Source organism: Bemisia tabaci, chromosome 3, assembly GCF_918797505.1.
Source record: "Bemisia tabaci chromosome 3, PGI_BMITA_v3".
NCBI classification, from domain to species: Eukaryota; Metazoa; Arthropoda; class Insecta; order Hemiptera; family Aleyrodidae; genus Bemisia; species Bemisia tabaci.
Window position 1 is genome coordinate 23,594,665 of NC_092795.1, and position 20,105 is coordinate 23,614,769.

The 20,105-nt window shown below is 42.6% G+C and overlaps 1 protein-coding gene across 2 annotated transcripts in view; it reads left to right on the forward strand.

Annotated features, from left to right (window-relative positions):
- Nucleotides 1-20,105, forward strand: part of LOC109031015 (neuroligin-4, X-linked) — a 649,145-nt gene that overhangs the window by 328,349 nt on the left and 300,691 nt on the right. For both annotated transcript variants that reach the window (XM_072298040.1, XM_072298041.1), the window contains one exon: nt 15,732-16,409. In XM_072298040.1, coding sequence (XP_072154141.1) covers nt 15,974-16,409 — 436 coding nt within the window. In that variant the 5' untranslated portion in view covers nt 15,732-15,973. The remainder of the gene's footprint in view (nt 1-15,731; nt 16,410-20,105) is intronic.

Consider the following 20,105-nt stretch of genomic DNA (forward strand, 5'->3'; position numbering starts at 1 on the left):
CTAGGCAATTCGAATATCAATATAATCTGTTATGCAGACGATGCTGTTTTAGTAGCAAGCTCCGAGGATGATCTGCAAAGAATGCTCCATTCCTTCAACCTGGCTGCAGAGGTATTCAACATGAAAGTGTCGGCTAAAAAAAACAAAAAGTATGGTCATCAGCAAAAATCCAATACGATGTAAGCTAGTCGTGGACGGTACCGTAGTTGAACAAGTAATGCAGTTTAAGTACTTGGGCGCTTTAATAACGAGTGTGAAGGATTTAGGGACCGAGGTGCGGAGTCAGACAATCAAGGCAACTAGAGTAGCCGGATTCCTAAATGAAATGGTTTGGAGGAATAAGTACACTGGCTAAAGAGAGCAAAGTTCGAGTTTATAAAACGGTTGTAAGACCTGTGCTGACTTACGCTGCGGAGACCCGAGCGACACGAAGCGCACTAAACAACAGTTGCGGACCGTAGAAATGAAAGTCCTGAGGAAAAAGCAGGCTTTAACGCTCCGAGATAGGCAGACCATCGAGTCAATTCGCGAAGAGTGCCAAATCAAGATATTGCCAAATGGACCAAGATGCGCCGGAAAATGTGTCGGAACATGTTGAAGGATGGACGGGGAAAGGCTTGCCAAGATTTGTATGGTAGGACGACCTCATAGCCAAAGGCAACCCGGACGACCGCCCAAGAGATGGGCACAGAGCTGCCTTTCATCCCCGGAGATTAAGTGATCTCTCTCATCGGCATCATATCACTGTTTTAGAGGCTAGACAAACAGGGTCACGGCCCTAGTCAGAAGGCAGAAGAAAAGAAGAAGAAGAGTAACAAGTCGCGGGCGGCGGCGGCGGGGGCGCTAATTCGGAGCCGAACAAGACTCGACTCGGCCCGATGTTTTCCTTGCCGTGCATTTAATCATAATAATCACTGCTCGAGCCCTAATGACTCGTAAGCCGCCCGAGTCCGGGGATAATAATCCTCTTTATTCGAATACATGCACGGCCAACATAAATATTTTCCCACACCAACGCCGACGCACACCCCCTAATGTATGCACCGCCGGGCCACCCTCGCAGTTGCCAAACCCGCCAACATTCCAAGGGATTCAGCAACAATTGGACGTATCTCCACTACACGCAACCAGAGACAGATGCAGGGTGTCTGCAAGTTCAGAATTTCCAGAAAGTTCGGAAATAGTACTGATTTTTTAAGAGCGGTCCGGAAGTACTGAAAAAGTGCGGAAATTCCGCAAGAAGGCTCGGAATTTTTCTAATTTTTTGTCATTTTTGTCTCAATTTGAGCGAAATTCAATTTTTTTTAAATTTCGCCAATAATTGGAGGCACTGAAAAAGTACTGAATTTTTCTGTTGAGAAGATACTGAATTTCTTGAGAATGTAATGAAAAAGTACTGTAAAAGGACTGATTTTTGGTTAGCCTGTTCTGGTAGACATCCTGAGGTGGGAAAGAGGTGTGCTCGTTAGTCGAGGGTCGTAAGAATGAATGGGATTATAAGGCGCCGGTGACGTCAGCGCGGACGTTCGGGGTGAGGATGTATACACCGCCGTGCCACCCTGGTAGTGCCAAACCCGCGAAAATTTCAAGAGACTCAGCAACAATTAATTGTACGTATTTCCGCCAAACGGAAATAGAGACAGGTGGGAAAGACGGGGTGCGGGCGCGTTAGGGGCCGCGAAACCCGCAAAAATTTAAAGAGATAAAGCAACAATGTTTCCGTTGAACGGAACCGCAAAGACAGGTGCGAAAGAAGGGGTGTGTTCGTTAGTCACGGGCCGTAAGAACGAATGGGAATCATAAAGCACCAGTGACGTCAGCATGGACGTTCGGGGCAAGGATTTTGACGTCCGGAGTCTTTAACTCATGAACCCTGCCCTTGACGCTCTTTTCCCGTACCTACGGCTCTTGAGTGCCGCTTAATTCCGTTTGGTGGAACACAAAAATCCCACTTTCTTATTTTCCCAAAAGGAGTCACTCTCACTTCCACATTGTTTCTTATCCAGCTTTCTAGAGCACTCCCCATCTTTCCTTAGGTCTATAGTTTCGTTTAGCAGAAATGCGTCCAATTAACCCTTGTCTTTCAAATAGGAGTCAAACTGACCCGGCTCGGCACTTGAAAGAAATGAGTATATTTCTCTTAATTTTAGCCCCAGAGGCAGAATCTTGTCGGTCCTTACACCGGTACTTTAACATACCCAGGGCGAGGCTTGACTGCACTTCAGTTAGGCTTAGCGCCTCTAATTGGCCGGTGGTGCGATTTGGACTCATCGATGGATGTCACATCTCCGTGTAAAAAACACGACAAAATTTGGCCCTTAAGACCTGAGCATTAGCAACAGAACTGCAGAACTGTACAAGTTTTTGCAAAAAAAAAAAAAAAAAATTAAATAAAATAAAATAAATAAATAAATAGATTGGGAAGTACTGTATGTATGAACCATTGGTACAGCAAGGTGACAAAACAGCTGCAAAAGGTACAACAGCACTCTTTATGGAGAGTGCGCCGTGCGCCCCAAAGGTGGATGAAGGGACCAAGCTCTCACTGTTAGTGTGCTTTCCAAAGGAAAATGCATTATTTTCACTATGAGATTGATTCAACCCGCTTCGATGCGCATGTGCATCCATCGCAAAATACTGTTGAATCTAGACAAATGGACTACGAAAAACCGAAAGCCCCTTCAATTAGGGAGTTATGCAATTAGGGCTTCTTGAGAGTTGATATAGTTTGTATCACGTACTTTGGTTACATTTGGCGGCCCCGAAGTAGGCGTTTTGGTGCATTACCAACGATACGATAAAGGCTGTAGATTGGTGGATGGGTGGTGGCTTATGAGAAGCGTACTCAACATGAGCTGGGCTGTTCAATAGGCCAGGGGTGGAGCCGACTTCGCTCTAACCTCCATGTTTGAAAATAACGTGGACTCCAATGGGAATATTTAAAGTAGAGAGTTCAACGACGAAATTCTCATCGTAAACTCACAAACTGAGGAAAAGTAATTACGAGCCCGCAAAACTTGTATGTTAAAGCAAAGCGTTTGAGGGGAATGTTTTGCAAATTTCAACGTACATGGGGCGAAAATCAACTAAAAACCCCGTTTTGGACACGCATCATCCGAGCAAATCGATTTACAAGAAAGAATGTTGTAATCACGCGAGATTAAATAACACTTTGGTGCGGCTCAGCGTGAGTGCGAGTTATTTTTACCCTCCCCCCCCCCGTCCCCGACCTCCCCCCTGTCCCCTACCTCACCCTCCTCGTACTCCGTGCCGATCCTGTAAGCGGTGCGAGGGAGTGAAAACATGTGTTTTAAAACGCGCCCTTATGAGCACGCTTTTAGTCCCGCAACAATCATAACCAAAGCGGATTATTATCTCCTTTCTCCGCCCCGCGAAGTTTCCAAGAGATTTTTCCGGAGAACGAGAGTCTTAATCTTCGATTTTAATATTTTGTTCCCTCCTTACTCATCATTATGGGTACTGAAACATATCGATGGTGAAACCACCAAAACACGTATTTCAGTTTGCGACATTGCAGAATGGTTGGACTTCATTCTGCATTTAGGAACTACCATTTCTGGCTCATCCGTTGAAACACTTATTTGCATAAAGAAACTAATTGTTCATGCGTTGTTTCTAAACTGAGCCAGACATTTTAGTTCAAAAGTGCAAAATTTAGTCCTCACTGGAAAAAAAACACATTGGATCTAGAGTCCAGACTCTTGAAAACATTCACAAGAAAAAATACTCTTGATTCAAGCGGATTTTTGCTTGAATCAAAACGAAATCCGCTTTAATTAAGAGGCTTGGTTCTTGATTTAAGCTAGATTCTGATTGAATCAAGAGTACTTTTTCTTGTCGATGTTTTTAAGAGTCTGGAGTCTAGATCCAATGTGTTTTTTGTTCCAGTGCTATTTTCGTATGTTAATTTCTTGAAGGGTAGCAGAATGGCACTATGCAGTGTTTGTTAGAAAAAAGGAAGTTGACTCGGCTTCGTGGCGATCTTTTTTGGGAAAATAGCGTATGAGTGCCAAATAAGAACTCGTTGGTAGATATGCAGTAATCGTGATTTTTTTCTTGCTGAACTCGCGTATCTTATCGCTATCGGATATTTTCGTCTTGCAGAATAATTTATTGTATTACGGCTTGCCTGCTAACGAGTTCTTACACGCACACTCACGGCGTCTCCCAAAATGCGGTCGCATCGAAGCCAGCTGACCTGCTCTACCTCAACAAATACTGGTCCTTTTTGTATAATGACACCCATTCACCCCGCTTATCATTAATTTTCCCGCGTATTCACTTTAAAATTGTATGGCATTACACTGAAAAAAAAAACCGCTTGGATCTAGAGTGCAGACTCTTGAAAACAACGACAAGAAAAAATACGCTTGATTCAATCGGATTTTTGCTTAAATCAAGAACCCAGCCTCCTAAATTAAGCGGATTTCCTTTTGATTCAAGTATAAATTCGATTGAATCAAGAGTATTTTTTCTTGTCATTGTTTTCAAGAGTCTAGACTCTAGATCTTAGCGGTTTTTTTCCAGTGTGCATTTGGATAAAAACTTGACAAGTCGAGAAAAAAGTTAGATTCATTTTTTCAAAGGAAAAAGTCTCGAGTCTCGCAGGGTTCCTAGGGGAATTGGTATAACAGAGTTGGTCGAATAAAACAGGAACAGGAAATATAGAAACAATGGGGAGCTCTGAGAAGAATATGCGGTGAGAACGAGGATGATTAAAAGGACCCAAGCACTTCTCTGTGAAATTCATCAGGCCGCAACTGAAACTGGTCATCGCGGGTTCGCGAGGCCGCGCTTGGCGACTGCGTTAATTTTTCAACGCCTCCTCGACAAAGGCGACTAATTTTTAATCCACGTGCGCGCGCACACTACACCATGCAACCATGCACTTGCACTTTGCAACGAGCGCCACGGCAATTAAACCATTCATGTCGTGTGTGCGAATTCCCCGCCGCACAGTGAAATACGTCAGTGGAAGAGATCGACCATCGTGTTGATCGCATTAAGTAAAAAGGAATCAGCGCAATTACAGTGCTGTGAAAATGTTGCTTCTTCATAAGTATCGAATAAATCTCCCAAAATAGAGAATAGTTTTTGCATCTTACCAAAAATTGGTTAAATTTAAGGGGAAGTAATTTTGTAAAGTTTAATACTGTACATATATTTAATATTTTTAAAAGAAAAAAGAGGTTGCACAAATTTGAATAAACTGTAATCATGCTGGTTCCTTTTTGCTAAATGGGATCCATGTAGAAACTTTAAAAACTTACATCTTCGTCGGAACGTAAAAGTTTAAAAGGTAAAATTTCTTCGTAAAGTACTCTTCAAGGAGCAACTTTTAAAAGTAATGTTGTGACATAATAAAAATTTGCAGATTCATTATAAAATGACATGTTCGACTTCCCCAACGGCTTGATCCACTTTGCGCCGGTCATGAGGTTGCTCCTCTGACGTATGGGCGTATCTCAATTTCCGCCTGACCCCTGCTTTTCACAAGAATCCACACTTCTCGGGGCTCACGCGAAGATCGAGATACGCCCTTACGCCAAAAAGGTGACGATAATACTGCCTTGCCACGGAGAAAGGCAGTAACTCCAATAGGAAGTGAACCGCGATTAGGACGTGCTCTAATGCGCACCCAAGCTCACTTCAAAATAGAGCTAATTTGTCCTTTTCCGCGGCACAGAATGAGCTGACCCACGGTTAGAACCACGTAACTTGAGCTTGAAAATCCACAAAGATACGTTGTTTTTGTGTAGCGTGGAGGTCCCTTGACGGGGATGATTTTTGTTGCGGTTTAATTAATGCGGTGACCGAGTGAAGTCAACGATGACGTAGGCCCCTTGTCACTTCGCCACTGTGTTCTGCTGGGTGTTAATAATTCTGACTCGGGTTAGCCCGAAAGTGTTGCCGGCCGCGGCCTGAAAGATTCATGCTGTGCGGTTGAAAGTTGAGCCGTTTATTTGAGAAAGAACGCAAGGCCCCCCGTTGCTGGGAACGGCATCGCCGGGTACCGTCGTCAACGCCCAATCACATCCAAGCAAGTGCGCCGCGGAGACTGTGATACTGTGATAGTCCGCAAGGATCACGAGGCTCTGGAGCTTGAGCCTTTTCGGAAATGAATGGTTTGGTTGTGGGTAAGCGACTAAGAGGAAAGATGGGTGCTACCGAACAGAGGAGGAATATCGCGAGAACATGCGGTGAGCGCAATTTTTTACCAATAAAAAACTTATGCACTGAAAAAAAATTCTTGGCGTTTTTACCACGGTCCGTTGGTACCTTTACCATCTCACTTTTTTACCAATTATTGGTAATTTACTAAGACAGACTGGTAAGCTTACCTAAAAACCGGTATTTTTACTGTTTTTTCAGGTAAGAATACCACTTTTATTGGTAATCGATTCCCGGTAACTTTGCCATTTTATCTCGGTAATTCTACCACAGTCGATAAAAAATATTGGCATTTTTACGAAGGTCCAGTAAAATTACCGAGAAAGTTCAATTATTTTATCGAGATTTCTCGGTAAAATTACGAATTCCATAAATGGTAATTTTACCAAGAAAAAACTGGGATCAAATAGAACCCTGAATTCTTGGTAATTTTACCCCGTTTCTTAGTAAATACACCGAGATTTTTTTTTCAGTGAGGAACCACCATTTCAGGATCATAGAAACAAAGTATGTACCATATTAGGTTTTCCATGCACAGAAAGCTTCAGGCTTCATAGATGGGCCTAGAAACAGTGGATCCCTGTTGCATAATAAAACCCAGATACTGCTAGGTCTAGGAGAGGCATATTGCAAGATCATGCCTACATAGCAATTTTTTTCTGAAAACAAAAATTTATCTTCCCAAAAAATATATCTGGTAATTTTTGGATTGTTCCAGTCGAAGGGTGGGTACACTTTCAAGTACGGGAAGCCTGAGAAAAGAATGACATACGTTGTTGGTCTTAAAATGACACTCAGAACCCAAGTTTTGACGCTTTTTGTCTCTCAATAAGGGCGAGTAGACATTTGTACCTATCTTTATTTCCTGCGATGATCGTGCCTACGTCATAATTGCCTGAAAGGACCTCTCCTTGAACTAGTCAAATACTTATATTAACGCACGAATATATCGATAAGTCCTCTTACAATTTTAATATCAAGTATTATAAAATGCTTCAGATTTGAAGCTTCATTCCAATTTTTTATTCATACTTTTAGCCTCCCTTCCCCCTCCACGCCCCAGAGCATTCCAAGGTTTGTTATGAAGCTCTCATCTAAAAATCATTTTACAATGGTCTTTTTATTTAGGGGTTTTTTTTGGTTTTTTTCTTTTAAATTCCAAATTAGAAAAAACTTAACTTTGCCCCGGATCTCTGTGTCCAAATTAAGTGGTTGAAACGTGAACAAATAAATGTTCCATTCGAACTGCGCGTCATCCGCACAGAGACCGATGGTTGATTCATGATTTCTCGGTTGCAAAAATTTCGCAACATCCGTATTGGCTCGCCGATCGCTGATTCTGCGTTTGCTGTTAATCTTCGAGCTGTATTGGTTCTGTTCGCTGTTTGCCCGGGGGCCATCAAATGCCGTTTGTTTGCGATGTTTTGCCAGTTGTAAATCGAACTTTCCTCCCAGTCGGGGCCCTTGGGAGCCCCAACTCTGCCGCTTTGAGCTTCTGTTTGTGTGTCGTCGTCCGCGCGACGGAATGAGACCCGACCCTATCGATTCCGAAAGACCTTTACACCAGAGTAACTATTTGCGGGGAAGCGAGTTCATTTGTTTGAAAGTCATCTCCGATTGATTACATCCGCATCCAGAGACTTTACGAGTATTTAATCAATGAAAATATTGTCGTGACGCATGCATTGCATTAATACATGCATGTTCAACCTGTTTTGGTGTGTACACAATGAACAGTGCTGGATAAAGCGCTCGAGCATACCCATACCCATGTACAGGGAAACTATGTTGGTTTGTATGTCTCCAACACAGGAAAGTATTGCCGCTTTTCGATTGGCCTAATGGGCCTGTTGCAAACTTTGCTAGAGCAAAAATAAGAGTTGTTTCTTGTAGATAATGCTCAAAAATCACGATGAGCGCATTGGCAAAGTCTGAAATGCACTCATAACTTCACAATCTGCGTAAGAAATTTGTGTTTTTTTAAGCTTCCCGCTTCAAAAACGATACTACGGCGTAGGTGAACATTTTGTTAGAGGAGTCGCTCCATCGTCGGCGATATTCATCATGGCCGACGCTTGCACGCAGTTCCGCGCGTAATTCAAGGAGAGTTCAAGGTCAATCCATTCGGGCGTGGAAAATATGAACGTTAACACACCGATTGTTATATGTCTAATCCAGTTCAGGTGTTATCTCGTCCATCAAACGTGTTTTGGCGGATTGGCGTCGGCTATGATGATTATTGCCGACGATGGAACGACTCCTCTTACAAAATGTTCACCTGTGCCGTAGTATCGTTTTTGAAGCGGGAAGCTCAAAAACCGCAAATTTCTTACGCAGATTGTGAAGTTATGAGTGCATTTCAGAGTTTGCCGATGCGCTCATCGTGATTTTTGAGGCATTATCTATAAGAAACAACTCTTAGTTTTGCTCTAGCAAAAGTTTGCAACAGGCCCATTTTGGACGTCCACAGAGCCTTTACGGTTGTGAGTAAAAAATTGCCTTTGCGCGTCGTCAGACCTCATACATCTCAGCATAATAAGCGGAACAAGCGGGGGGGGGGGGGGGCTTCCACAATGTGTCGGACCACTAGTCACGGAAATGATTTTAGAACCACGAGATATGATATTTTATCATCAAAATTTCACGTAGACCTTACTAAAAATGCCAATAAAAAATATATATACAAAAATATAAAATTATATATATATGACGTAAATAGCCTAGATGCTGATCGTCGTTAAATAAAATTAACTAACTAACTATATAAATATATGCTACATACATACAAAATATATATTATCGTTTACTATTCACTCCAGAGTTATATACCCTACATGTCTCGCCCGAACGGACCACAGTCAATCTAAGTCAAATCAGACATCAAGAACAAACTTATCACTCGGCAAATAATCACACTTTTTCCCACAAACTTGTTCTTTTTCATGAATTATCGTAGGTACATTCCTTTCAAAAAAGATCCCCCCTTTAAAACAGCTATTGATCGTGAGGTTTCTGAAATAAGTCGAGAATCCAATTAAATTGAGAAGCCTTCAGTATCCTTTGTTAGGAGGATTCCTAATCAACTAAACGGAAAACGCTGATTCCTAATGTTGGTAAAAATCGAAAATTTTCAATGTAACCTCCGTGTCGTAATCATAAAGAGACCTCTATTGCAACACGGAAAAAATTAAATCGCTAATTTAACAATTCAATTGCTAAAAAAGTGACTGCAACATTTCCACGTTGGTTGCATAACACAAAGATGCTACTTTAACCACCCCGTGGTTTAATTAGCAGTGGTTAAAGTAGCATTTTGTGGTGTGAAATCTACGTTGAAATATTGCAGTCACTTTTTTAGCAATTTAATTGTTAAATTACCAATAATTTTTCCCGTGAATGCTTAATTTTTATTTATTGTGGTTCTAATTACGCGTTTCACTTATCAACTGGTATTTATTTCCTAACTGCCACAGATTTGGAGATCTCGCAGCTCCAAATGAAAACCCAACGAGCGGCTGGGTAGGACTTAAGCTCGTTCCTTCGTCCCCAAGAACGTGACCTTTCCCCTCGAAACTACCTTCGTCTTGAGAGCATCTCCGCACGTTGACTCTAATCCAGAGGAAAAAAAGGCTCGCGGCTCCGGAATTCGACCTGGGCACGTACAAATGAAATGACACGTCACGCTAAGTATGAAAAATAATCATCGTCATCCGGCATCGTGCGACTTTCAAAGGAAAACCAGGTTCGGATTTCAAATAAGGCGCGGTTCACCACGCTCTCGCGGACAAAACCCCGCACTTTAAAGGCCGGAGACCTCTATCAGGGCTGTTGGGAAAATAACACTGACCGTTAATTTCAACTAAATTATCAAGGAGGTTACTTCTCGCGAATTCCCCGCCTTCGTTAAGATAATTGACAGGCTATCCAATACTCGGGCGAATTATTTTTGGGGAACCTCGGAAGGAATGGCCAATTGAAGGAGTTAAAGCGAAGGAGGGCTTAACCATATTGCAATGTTGCCAAAGTTTATTTGACAATGCATGTCTTCTTGACTGTCTTCCGATTGTGAAATGCAGTCAAAATAATTCAACTCTTCTTATTTTGTGTATCTTTGGGCAGTTTAGCAAATGTTTCTTAATTTTAGGACCTTTCAGATATCGACGGTGTAAGTCCGCAACCACTTATTTCGGTTTACGATGTGGCAGACTTCCTGTCATACTTCATTTTTTAAATGGAAAACAACTTAACCTACAAACTGTCGTGATCTGTCTTCCCTGAACAAAGAAAATTCTGTGAAAACTTCAAGGGATGATGTCACTTTGTTCTCCCTTAAAAAAATTAAATAAGAGCGGAGATTTTGAAATACCGCAAACGAGATACTTGGTTGCGGACTTACACCGTTGATATGTTGTATGAGGTCCTGTAATCAATGTTTCTTCTTTCGATCAGCTTTAAGTCCCTGAAGATTTGGCTGAAATGACGCTCCCCCGCCCCCTCCCATCAAAATTGTATTGCTATTTACATATTCTGCCGTGCTAAGGAAAAACGCCGTATGAAACATTTGAGAGCCCCCAAAATTCCTTCGATAAAATGTTTATCTTTGAGGAAAGTTATGAATATTTTTCCTTTGATTTTCCAAAACCCTTAGGCAAAATTGCGAACACAATTATATGGAAAATTGGAAGTAAAATATTGACATATTTTCTCGAAAATTCGTGATTTACCGAAGGAAATTGGCAACGCCGGAAGGCTCATAGGGCGTTTTTCCTCAGCACGGCAGTGCTGCTCCCTCCAAAAACTCAGAAACGTCGCCAACGTTAAGCAAGTCCGGTCCATCGCCACGTCACATCGTCAGGATAATGAAAGCGGTAGGAGCGTTTCCATCACGATGACGACGAGGGTGATATCTCGTGTAGAGGCTCACGGTTATCACCGCGCCGCCGCCGCGAAGGACACTTAAAAGCGTAATCAAGGATCGGGCGGCCCGCGGTCGCGGATCAAGCGCAATTACGTCACCACTCCCGCCGCCCCCCTCCCCGTCAAGCGCCGGAGAGACATTTCGGCCGCGCATTGTTTCACCGCCCTAATAACCGATAAATGTTCCCGTCGCAGTAACGTCGTAGACTGCCGTTTTGCCGTGCATTGAGGACGAACGCCGTATGAACATTCAACGTCGCTAAATTTTCTTTGGGAAGTATGTGTTTTTTGGGGTTAGTTTTGAAAATTTTTACTCGAAGTATACAGTAAATTTTGCCAGAAATTCGATCTAATTTCTCTGAAAATTTCAAGGAAAATATTCATAGCTATCCTCAAAAGTAGGCATGTTCCCAGAGACAAGTTGACAATACTCCTCAGGACATGGCTTTCCTTCCTAACACAGGAGCATTGCGGTCGTGTCGTTAACACTCTGACACCGCTTTGTTCCCGTCGCAGATTGGAGGGTAAAGGCCGGTGGATGTCTTTTAAAAGGTTCTTTCAAGAGTCGGATATTTGCTGTTCAAACAATCATTTCTGTGTTGGGCTCCGCGAGAAACAGACTCTAGACTCGTCTGAAAACTTCAACATTTTGGAAAATGAACTCTTAGGACTCGAGAGATAACCCCTTTTGTTTAGCTCAAAAAAAGAGTTGATCTTGGCTTCAAATTCAAGAAAATTCCCTCTTGAATCAAGCCACGTGTTTTCTAGTGTACCCAGAGACAATATATTATAAAAGTTAATTTCGGTAGTCAACGCAATTATCTACCTGGCGATGATTGCGATGAGGAACGCGTGGATTAAAAAGTCGAAGAAAATTCGCGTAATGTTGGCTGATGAATGCCGAGGTGAACACGTCGCTAGACGAGTTTTTGAAAATTAGGTTAGGTTGCCCAATTGCTCAACCCTGTGGTCTTCAGTCATTATTATAGGGAACTCTAAGAATTAACCCAAGTAGACAGTAACTTTCAACTGTAGGGAACATAGCGGTGCTGGGTTCCTAAAATGAATTGTCCCCGAGTGTATGATCTTTTGATCCGTGGAACCGACCCATCACATTTTTTTCTCAACTTTGGCAACGATGATGCCCGGAACGTCCCCAGCGCAACAGCTGCCGCCTGATTGGACATCCTCCGGTTCACGATTCGCAAGTTAATTTGAGGCAGCTTGCAAACGAGGCGCGTTTTTTCAAGGGTCCCGAGCGGTCGAGCGAAAGGTCACTTTTATTAAAGATTAAGAAGGAACCCCCGCAACCAATTGCATCGGCATTATTCAACTGCGACGGGAGCCCCCTGCTCCCCCCCCCCGGCCGTGAGGGATGTTCGACCCCCTCCTCACCTCCCGCGGGCCGCAGCTTCCCTTGCCAATCGAAAGCCGAAGGGACTTTTCATGATTTGTTGCCCGCTTGGATGCTTGTCATGATTGGCTGAACCCCGCTGTTGCAACGTATCTATGACAAAACTCGAAAAATGCCTGTTTCCGACTGTGACGTTGCAAATCCTCACTTTTTTCCATAAATAAATCCTTAAACAATTTTTTTTTTCTTTTTCTTTTTTTTTTAAACTTCACTCACTAAAATATACTTACAGAACGTTTCCGAGCGAATTGGGTGGATTTATTCGGGGCTAACCTAATCTTAGTTCACGTAAATTTTCTTTCATTTTTTAAGTAAAAAAATCGGCAATACTGAGCTGACAGAAAACTAAACTTTTTAACGCCGTTATACTTTCTGTTAAAAAAGTAAAAAAATGAGAGGAAATTATGAAAATCCATCACGTTTTTGTCTGGTGTTTACATGAACCGACACATTTTTGCACCGAACCGCGCGCTCGCGTGTAAATCACTAGATGTAGCCGAAACATGTGATACAACTATATCAACTCGCAAGTAGCCCAAATTGTATAGCGCCCAAGTTGAAGGAGCTTCCGGTGTTTGCCAGTGTTATCATTTTCCCATGTTTAACGGTACTTCGCAATGGATGCACATATGCTGTAAAGAATATGTTGTATGCACAATGCTGTATGGTTTATCTTTGAAAAAGAAACCATCAATTACAAGCTTTGTAGAAGCTTAACACGTCTGGAGAGATTCTTTCGAAGCGCAAAAACTTAGAAAGGAATACAATTTTTTAAGTCAAGTTAATTTTTTAACACAAATGTACTAATTTTATTGGATTCTTCCCAACGTTCTTCTAAGTGCATACGCATCCATCATTAAGCACCGTTGAATCTGGGAAAGTGAATCAGCCAAAAAACTGGAAACTCCTTCAACTAAGAAGCTATGCAATTCGGTCTACTTCAGAGTTGATATAGTTGTATCACATGTTTCTACTGTACATGTAGGTCCCGTTTTGTTTTAGTTTTGTTTACTCTGTTGGTCTGAATTGGAACGTACGTTCGATTTGACGAATACGTACTGCTTGACAAACCGATAATAGTCTTATTTCGTTATGACGTGTCTTATTGTAGCTTTTTTCCTGAAGCAACGTGGATTTTTTGTAAGTCCCGGTCAATCGTTTCTTCCTGTATCGTTCCTCGAATTATCGTTGTTTTCCGGTCGCAGTATTCTTTTTTAGATTCACCTTTCATAATGTTTTAACAAGATACGACTGTTCGATGAATGTGGCGTCATCAACCGAACGATCATCGTGTGGCTCTTGTGATCATATGATAGAACTTTCTTTCAGTCCCCCCCCCCCCCTCCCCAAATTTTGATGTAAGATTCGTACTCAATTGGTCTTGGTTTTTGTCATTTTTGGTAGTTTCTGCCGTGCTAAGGAAGAATGCCATATGAACATTCTAGAGGTGCCTTTCCCCGAATATAATAAGCATTTTTGAGGATGGTTATGCATATATTTCCTTGAAATTTACAGGTATCTTAAATTAAATTACAAACAATATTTTCTAAAAAATTGGGAAACAAAGATTTGTACAATCCAAATGAGTTTGTAATTTATCAACGGAAACTTGGCAACGCCTGAATGTTCATACGACGTTCTTTCCTAGTACGGCAGTGTTAGTCTCGCAGTTATAAATGAATCGGTAAGAACGAAAACACACCAACACGGTAACTCGAAAATGCTCACTTTTCACTAAGGTTTGACAATTTTCATGAAGGTCATTGAAGTTACCGTATCTGTTCCAACTTAGACATTTAAAGTGACTTTAAGTACTCACTTTTAGGCACCAAAAATATCTTTCTTAGACTAACTTCTTCACGTACGATGCAGTTTTGTGTGTGTCTTGATTATTTTTATTTTTTCGAGTTGGTGTGTTTTTGTTCTCACTGATTCAAATGTGATGATTAGCCGCACATGTTGCAAGAAACAATCGACGAAGCTCAACATCTAAAACGAACTGAACTTGCCGAGAGCATCATGATGCTTTGATCGACAGGAGCTGGTTCGATCTGAAACGGAGTCCCTCATGTCTGATGCCAGTACGTCACTCGGCGCTTTGCGATGGGAACCCACCTGGGGCCCGGGGCTGGGGTGTGAAACACATGAAAGCGATGCGTTTGTGTTTGCGACTCAAGAGCACTTCACTCAGCCCTTTCGTTATCTGTCGAGTTAATCGGCTAATTATTATTCACTTTGAGCTACTGTTAGGAGCCTGTTTATTCCCGACTCTTCCCTCGAGTATTGGTTGTCGAGAGTCCTATTGTTCATCCTTCAGCGCAGCGGGAATGGCAGAAAAAAGAGCCTTGGGTGTTTAGCATGTGGAGTGTGTTTGGATTCAACTATTACTCTTGTTGGTTTTTTGGAATTTGAATAAAAAATGTTCGGAAATTGGTTTTCATAACATGCACCTCATCTGGATATTTTAATCACAATGTAAGAGTAATACAGTCATCTCTTGTTACAACGTTATGGAAAGTGAATTTAAAGTAAAACGCTGTTTCCGCTTAATGCTGTTGGATAGGATAATGTGAAAAACACTTTAACCAGAAATTTCTGCCCGGAACGTAAAAAATTAACGTTATTTCCGGGTAAACGTTGGTAAGAGGAACGTTATAACGAGATACAATTATTATTGTATTTTCTTCTGCAAACTGTAAATTGGACCTAAAATAACATATTACTTCTATTGTTTTTTTTCGGAATTCATCACTTCCTGAAGATGTTGCAACATTCGTTCTGCCGTGCTAAGGAAGAACGCCGTATGAACATTCGAGAGTTGCCAAATTTCCCTCGATAAAACTTACATTTTTTATGAAAGTTATGAATGTTTCCCTTGAAATTTAAGGAACTTTAGGTGAAATAGCGACCAAAATTACCTGAAAACTTGGAAGGAAAATATTTATAAGTTTACCGGAAAAGTCGTGTTTTATCGACGGGAATTTGGCAGCGTCTGAAGGTCCATGCGCCGTTTTACCTTAGCACGGCAGCATTTGGAAAACCACCTTTCATCAGGGTTTTTCAATTGTAATATATGTATGGTATCTAAAAAATGTGTGCCATTTTTTGGCATTTCAAAAGTTTCTTGATTTTTCCGCAACATTCCCAGTGTGTTAAACTATACCTTTCAAACTACCCTCACTAAGTGAACCGTCCTTTTCTGTTTCAGATCGATCACACCCGGTGAAAATGCCCCCAACCCGGAGCTGACTCTGATCCCGATCGGACCCTGATCCCTGGTGCCGGCCCCGGAAGCTCCGCTCGACTATGCTGGACCCTTGCGTCCTCTACGTGACCAACTTCGTGGGCCCGTGATCGGGCCGGGCCCCCACGCGGTGCCGCCCGCATGTGACGCCCGATGGACGAAGATGCCCCGCAGCCCTCGACCGCCCCCACCCGCCGAGCGTAGCGATGCCCTGCCCGGCCGCCGAGCGCATCTTCATCCTCGTCTACCTGGTGCTCCTCCTCAGCTGCCGGGACTGCGACTCCAACGCCAGCACGCTCACTCCGGTCGTCGCCACCAGATGGGGTAAGATCCGCGGCGTCACCGTCACCGCCGGCAAGAACCTCCGCCCGGTGGACATGTTCCTCGGCGTCCCCTACGCCACGCCCCCCGTCGGCCCGTACCGCTTCAACCCGACCAAGGCCCCGTTGCCGTGGGACGGGGTCAAGATGTGCACCGCCCTCAGTGCTGTGTGCCCGCAGCGGTTGCCCGATCTGTCGAACGATACCCTCGCGCTGGAGAGGATGCCCAGGGGGAGGCTGCTCTACCTGAAGAGGCTCCTGCCGTTCCTGCAGAACCAGAGCGAGGACTGCCTGTATCTCAACATCTACGCTCCGTCGCAAGGTAAGCCTATTTCCCCTCTAGAAAAAGTATTTTCTATTATTTATTTATTTATGTGGTTGATAGACGAAAATACACTTAAAGAAGGCAAAAGGAAAATAAAGCCGGCCTTGTGTTTGGAACGGGCGGTCGTTTTAGACTAAGGGGAAAAGTGATGCTGTAACTATACAGGGTCCCTCGTGGTATTATGCTTAGTTTTTTACTTACCTCTTTCGTCCACCGGAACTACCCGCTATTACTCGATATACTCCAGATATGATTGATATTTTTTCAATTTTGATCCTTACACGGGTTACTTAATGAGAGTTTATTGGAGTGAAATTTAGAATATATATGATTGCGAAGCATGTTTAGTTGCCCCACAACCCGAGTAATGAAACTCTGAGTAAAATTCTCTCCGTGAGAGAGCATGCCAATCCGCAGAAGTGTTGAATCTTAGGAGGTAGATGTAAGTTTAAAATGTGTACCCAGTGGTGTAATTGATGTAGAATAAGGGTATACGAACAACCATACGGTAAATTGACCGATGAAAAGGGAAAAGTTGAGGGAAACATACTCACAATATCTCAATGTTACAGCATGCAGAAACATTTACGACAATTGAACTGAGATAGCACCAAAAATTTATAAGAGGATTTGGCGAAGTTGAACATGCTTCATTTTTCCCATAAAACTCTCCGAATGCCTTAACTTTTCAGACTATAAGCGCCAGTAAAATAACGAAAATATGACTTCCGCAAAAGCTTTGATTCAGAGCTTTTGCAAAATTTTATCATATGAAAGTTGTAAATGGAATATCACAAGTACATCTGGAACTGAACTATCCATTAAACTTGGATGAAGCTTATGTTGTTTGTCGAAGTTGTCAGATCCTTGAATACTCAATTAAGGGATTGTCCGCGGCAGCCCGTGCTTCATGAACGTAAACTTTTTAACGATTTCGTTGAATGAGAGTATTCACGCTGTAAAGATTTAATGTGCAGAAGTAAAGCAGGTTAATTTTTCTCTCGTTTTTCACCCGACTGAAAACCCCTGTCAGCGATTTCTCTTTTCAGTCCTCTGAAGTTTTCAAAACAGTCCTGTTCGTGGCGAATTAAGTTTATGTGCACCATAGTGGTAATTAAGTATTTGATCGATCGTACCTAGCTGAATTAGAGAAAAAAGCGTATAGACTCCGAAGAGAACTTAAACGTATAATTAACGAGTTATGTTCCCTCAGTTTTTCACCACAAGGATCAGAACCCGAGACCTAGATTAGAGACCTATATAGAGACCTAGACAAGTTCAAATCAAATTTCCGTTTGCCGCCATGAATTCTTGCGCTCATTTATACACTCACACAAGCACCCAGCGCCAAACTAGAGTCCCTTAATACTGAGAGTCAAGACAACACCCTCTCATGGAGTCATAAACGGGAATAAAGATTACACAAATTGAAAGTTTTTCGTAATCTTTCATCGGCCCATTCTTAAATTCCTCTCTCAGTTCCTTCTCTCATTCCGTTTGTTCCTTGTCGAACCCTTAATTCCCCGGTCCATTCCAGATTATAATCTTTGCAATCGGTGAAAATGCAATCTTTATTCCCGTTTGTGACACTGTGAAGGCCTAAAATACGGTAACCAATCAGAAATGGATTCAAATTGTCTCGACTCTGAGTATAAAGGGACTCTACGCCAAACCAGGCTTCACTTTTTCCCCGTGCTTTTAGATACGAGCACTCCGTCTTTATGTTTTTGGTGTAGACACTCTAGGACAACCCGGCCAGCTAATTCGACTTTCGAAAATAAGTTTTAAATCGACTGATTCGTGTTAGAAATACGCTTTCCGAAACTCTCCATAACGGATTATTTGGCTGAGAGCGTGGGACCGGGCCGGCAACGAGAGCTGGCGTCGCGGCGCGGGCTTGCATCCGGGAACCGTTGAATCTTCCCGTGTCATTTGGAATGCTATCAAGCGTGATGCTTTATGACACCATTCATCATAGAAACCTGGGCACCGATTCTTATGAGCCCGGGCGTGCCGGATGGCCCGGTAATGTCGTTATTCCAACCCCCGAGAGTGGCGGATATCCCGTGTTTCCGCGCTCGGTTCGGCGACGCGGAAGACAGCGCGCTCTACTTTTATGCACGGCGGGATGTCTTACTTTTTGAGCGTCCTCGGGTGAGAATCCCTGCTCTATTGCAGTGATTCGGGTCGATTTTTGAACGGGGGAAATTTGACGGTTTTATTTTTCCCCCCGATTTGGAAACGTCGGCTATATAGAGTACCTTGATCGGGAAAGTAGAATAAAAAGAAAGGGCTGGCTACTGATACTCAAATTTAGTCCACATGAAACACCGTACTTTCTCGACTAAATTAATCGAAGTTTCTGACCATAGGAAATGTATTTCGATCAGCTTAATTAATACTCGGTTATCGTGACCAAGAACTTCAGTGTTCGGTATGAATCAAACTTGTTTTTCTGTGTATTCTGTGTCCTCATTCTTCTGCCAACCCCCCCCCCCCCCCCCCCCCGACTTATTCACGTTCCACGCAAGTTAGGAACGACAGCAATTTTCCCGTTTCTCCCAGCGGCAAATATATAAATCCGGGCCCGATAAGTCGTGTGGCACTATGACTTTGTAACACGGTGCAATATGCGGAAACATTATCGGCAGTAAATTACGTGTCCGCGATGCCTTTGTGGGAATGTTTTTGGCGGAAAATTTCAACCATATGACAACGTCACTGTTATGCCACACGGCGCTCTCGAACACCGAGGACTTCGTGGTAAACACGACTGTAAATTCAACGTGGACAACCCTTCAGAACCAGCAACCGCAGTCGTGCAATCTGCTAAAGAAAGCCAGAGCGCCTGCAATTCGTATGGTATGCAACACGGACATCCCAATAACACGAATTGTTGTATCCAGACCTAGCCATTCAAAAAGCCGGAGCCGCATATTCAAGGAAAATGAGTGAACAAAGATTGAAAGAATTATTTCTTACCTTACTCAGCAGTCCAGCAGGGATCGTCAGGGTCCAGATTTTCGCGCGTAAATTTTCCATTATTTTCATCTGCGTGCTTATACTTCAATGGACCACTAGACAAGGTACGAATTTTAGCATTCTGATACATGTTTCTTAACTAAAATTTTACGTAGAATACGACGCACACACCGAAAGTTACCGAAATCAACTCCTTCCAAAGATATTTAATGATTCTTGATGCGTGAATTCAAACCACCCGCTCATAAAAACTCAATGCTCTGCGTGATTCACATCGTGTACTAAACGTTATCATGACAGTCTCTGCGATTTAAAAATCTGGCAACCTCAATCTTGACGCTTTGGCTCAGCAGTAGCAAATTTCTTATAGTTTGAACAACACATGGTGGGAAATGAACATTACTCAATTGAGAAGCTTGATTAACCGTTGTAGTGCGCGATTTGACTCACGTAGAGCTTTGAGTTTCTTGTCAGCGGGCAGTTTAAATTCTTCGTGACCAATGTGAAATAAAAACGTTAATATCTTCGTTTCGAGTTTGTTTCATTAGTTTTCGTTGCGCGAATCTTGCTCTACGCAAAATTCTGGATAAGAAACATGTATCAGAATGCTTAAATTCGTACCTTGTCCAGTGGTCCATTCCTTCTTAATTCTTGCTATGTAGTCCATACATTTTTGATCTAATTTGTGCGAAAATGATTTCGTGCGGCAAC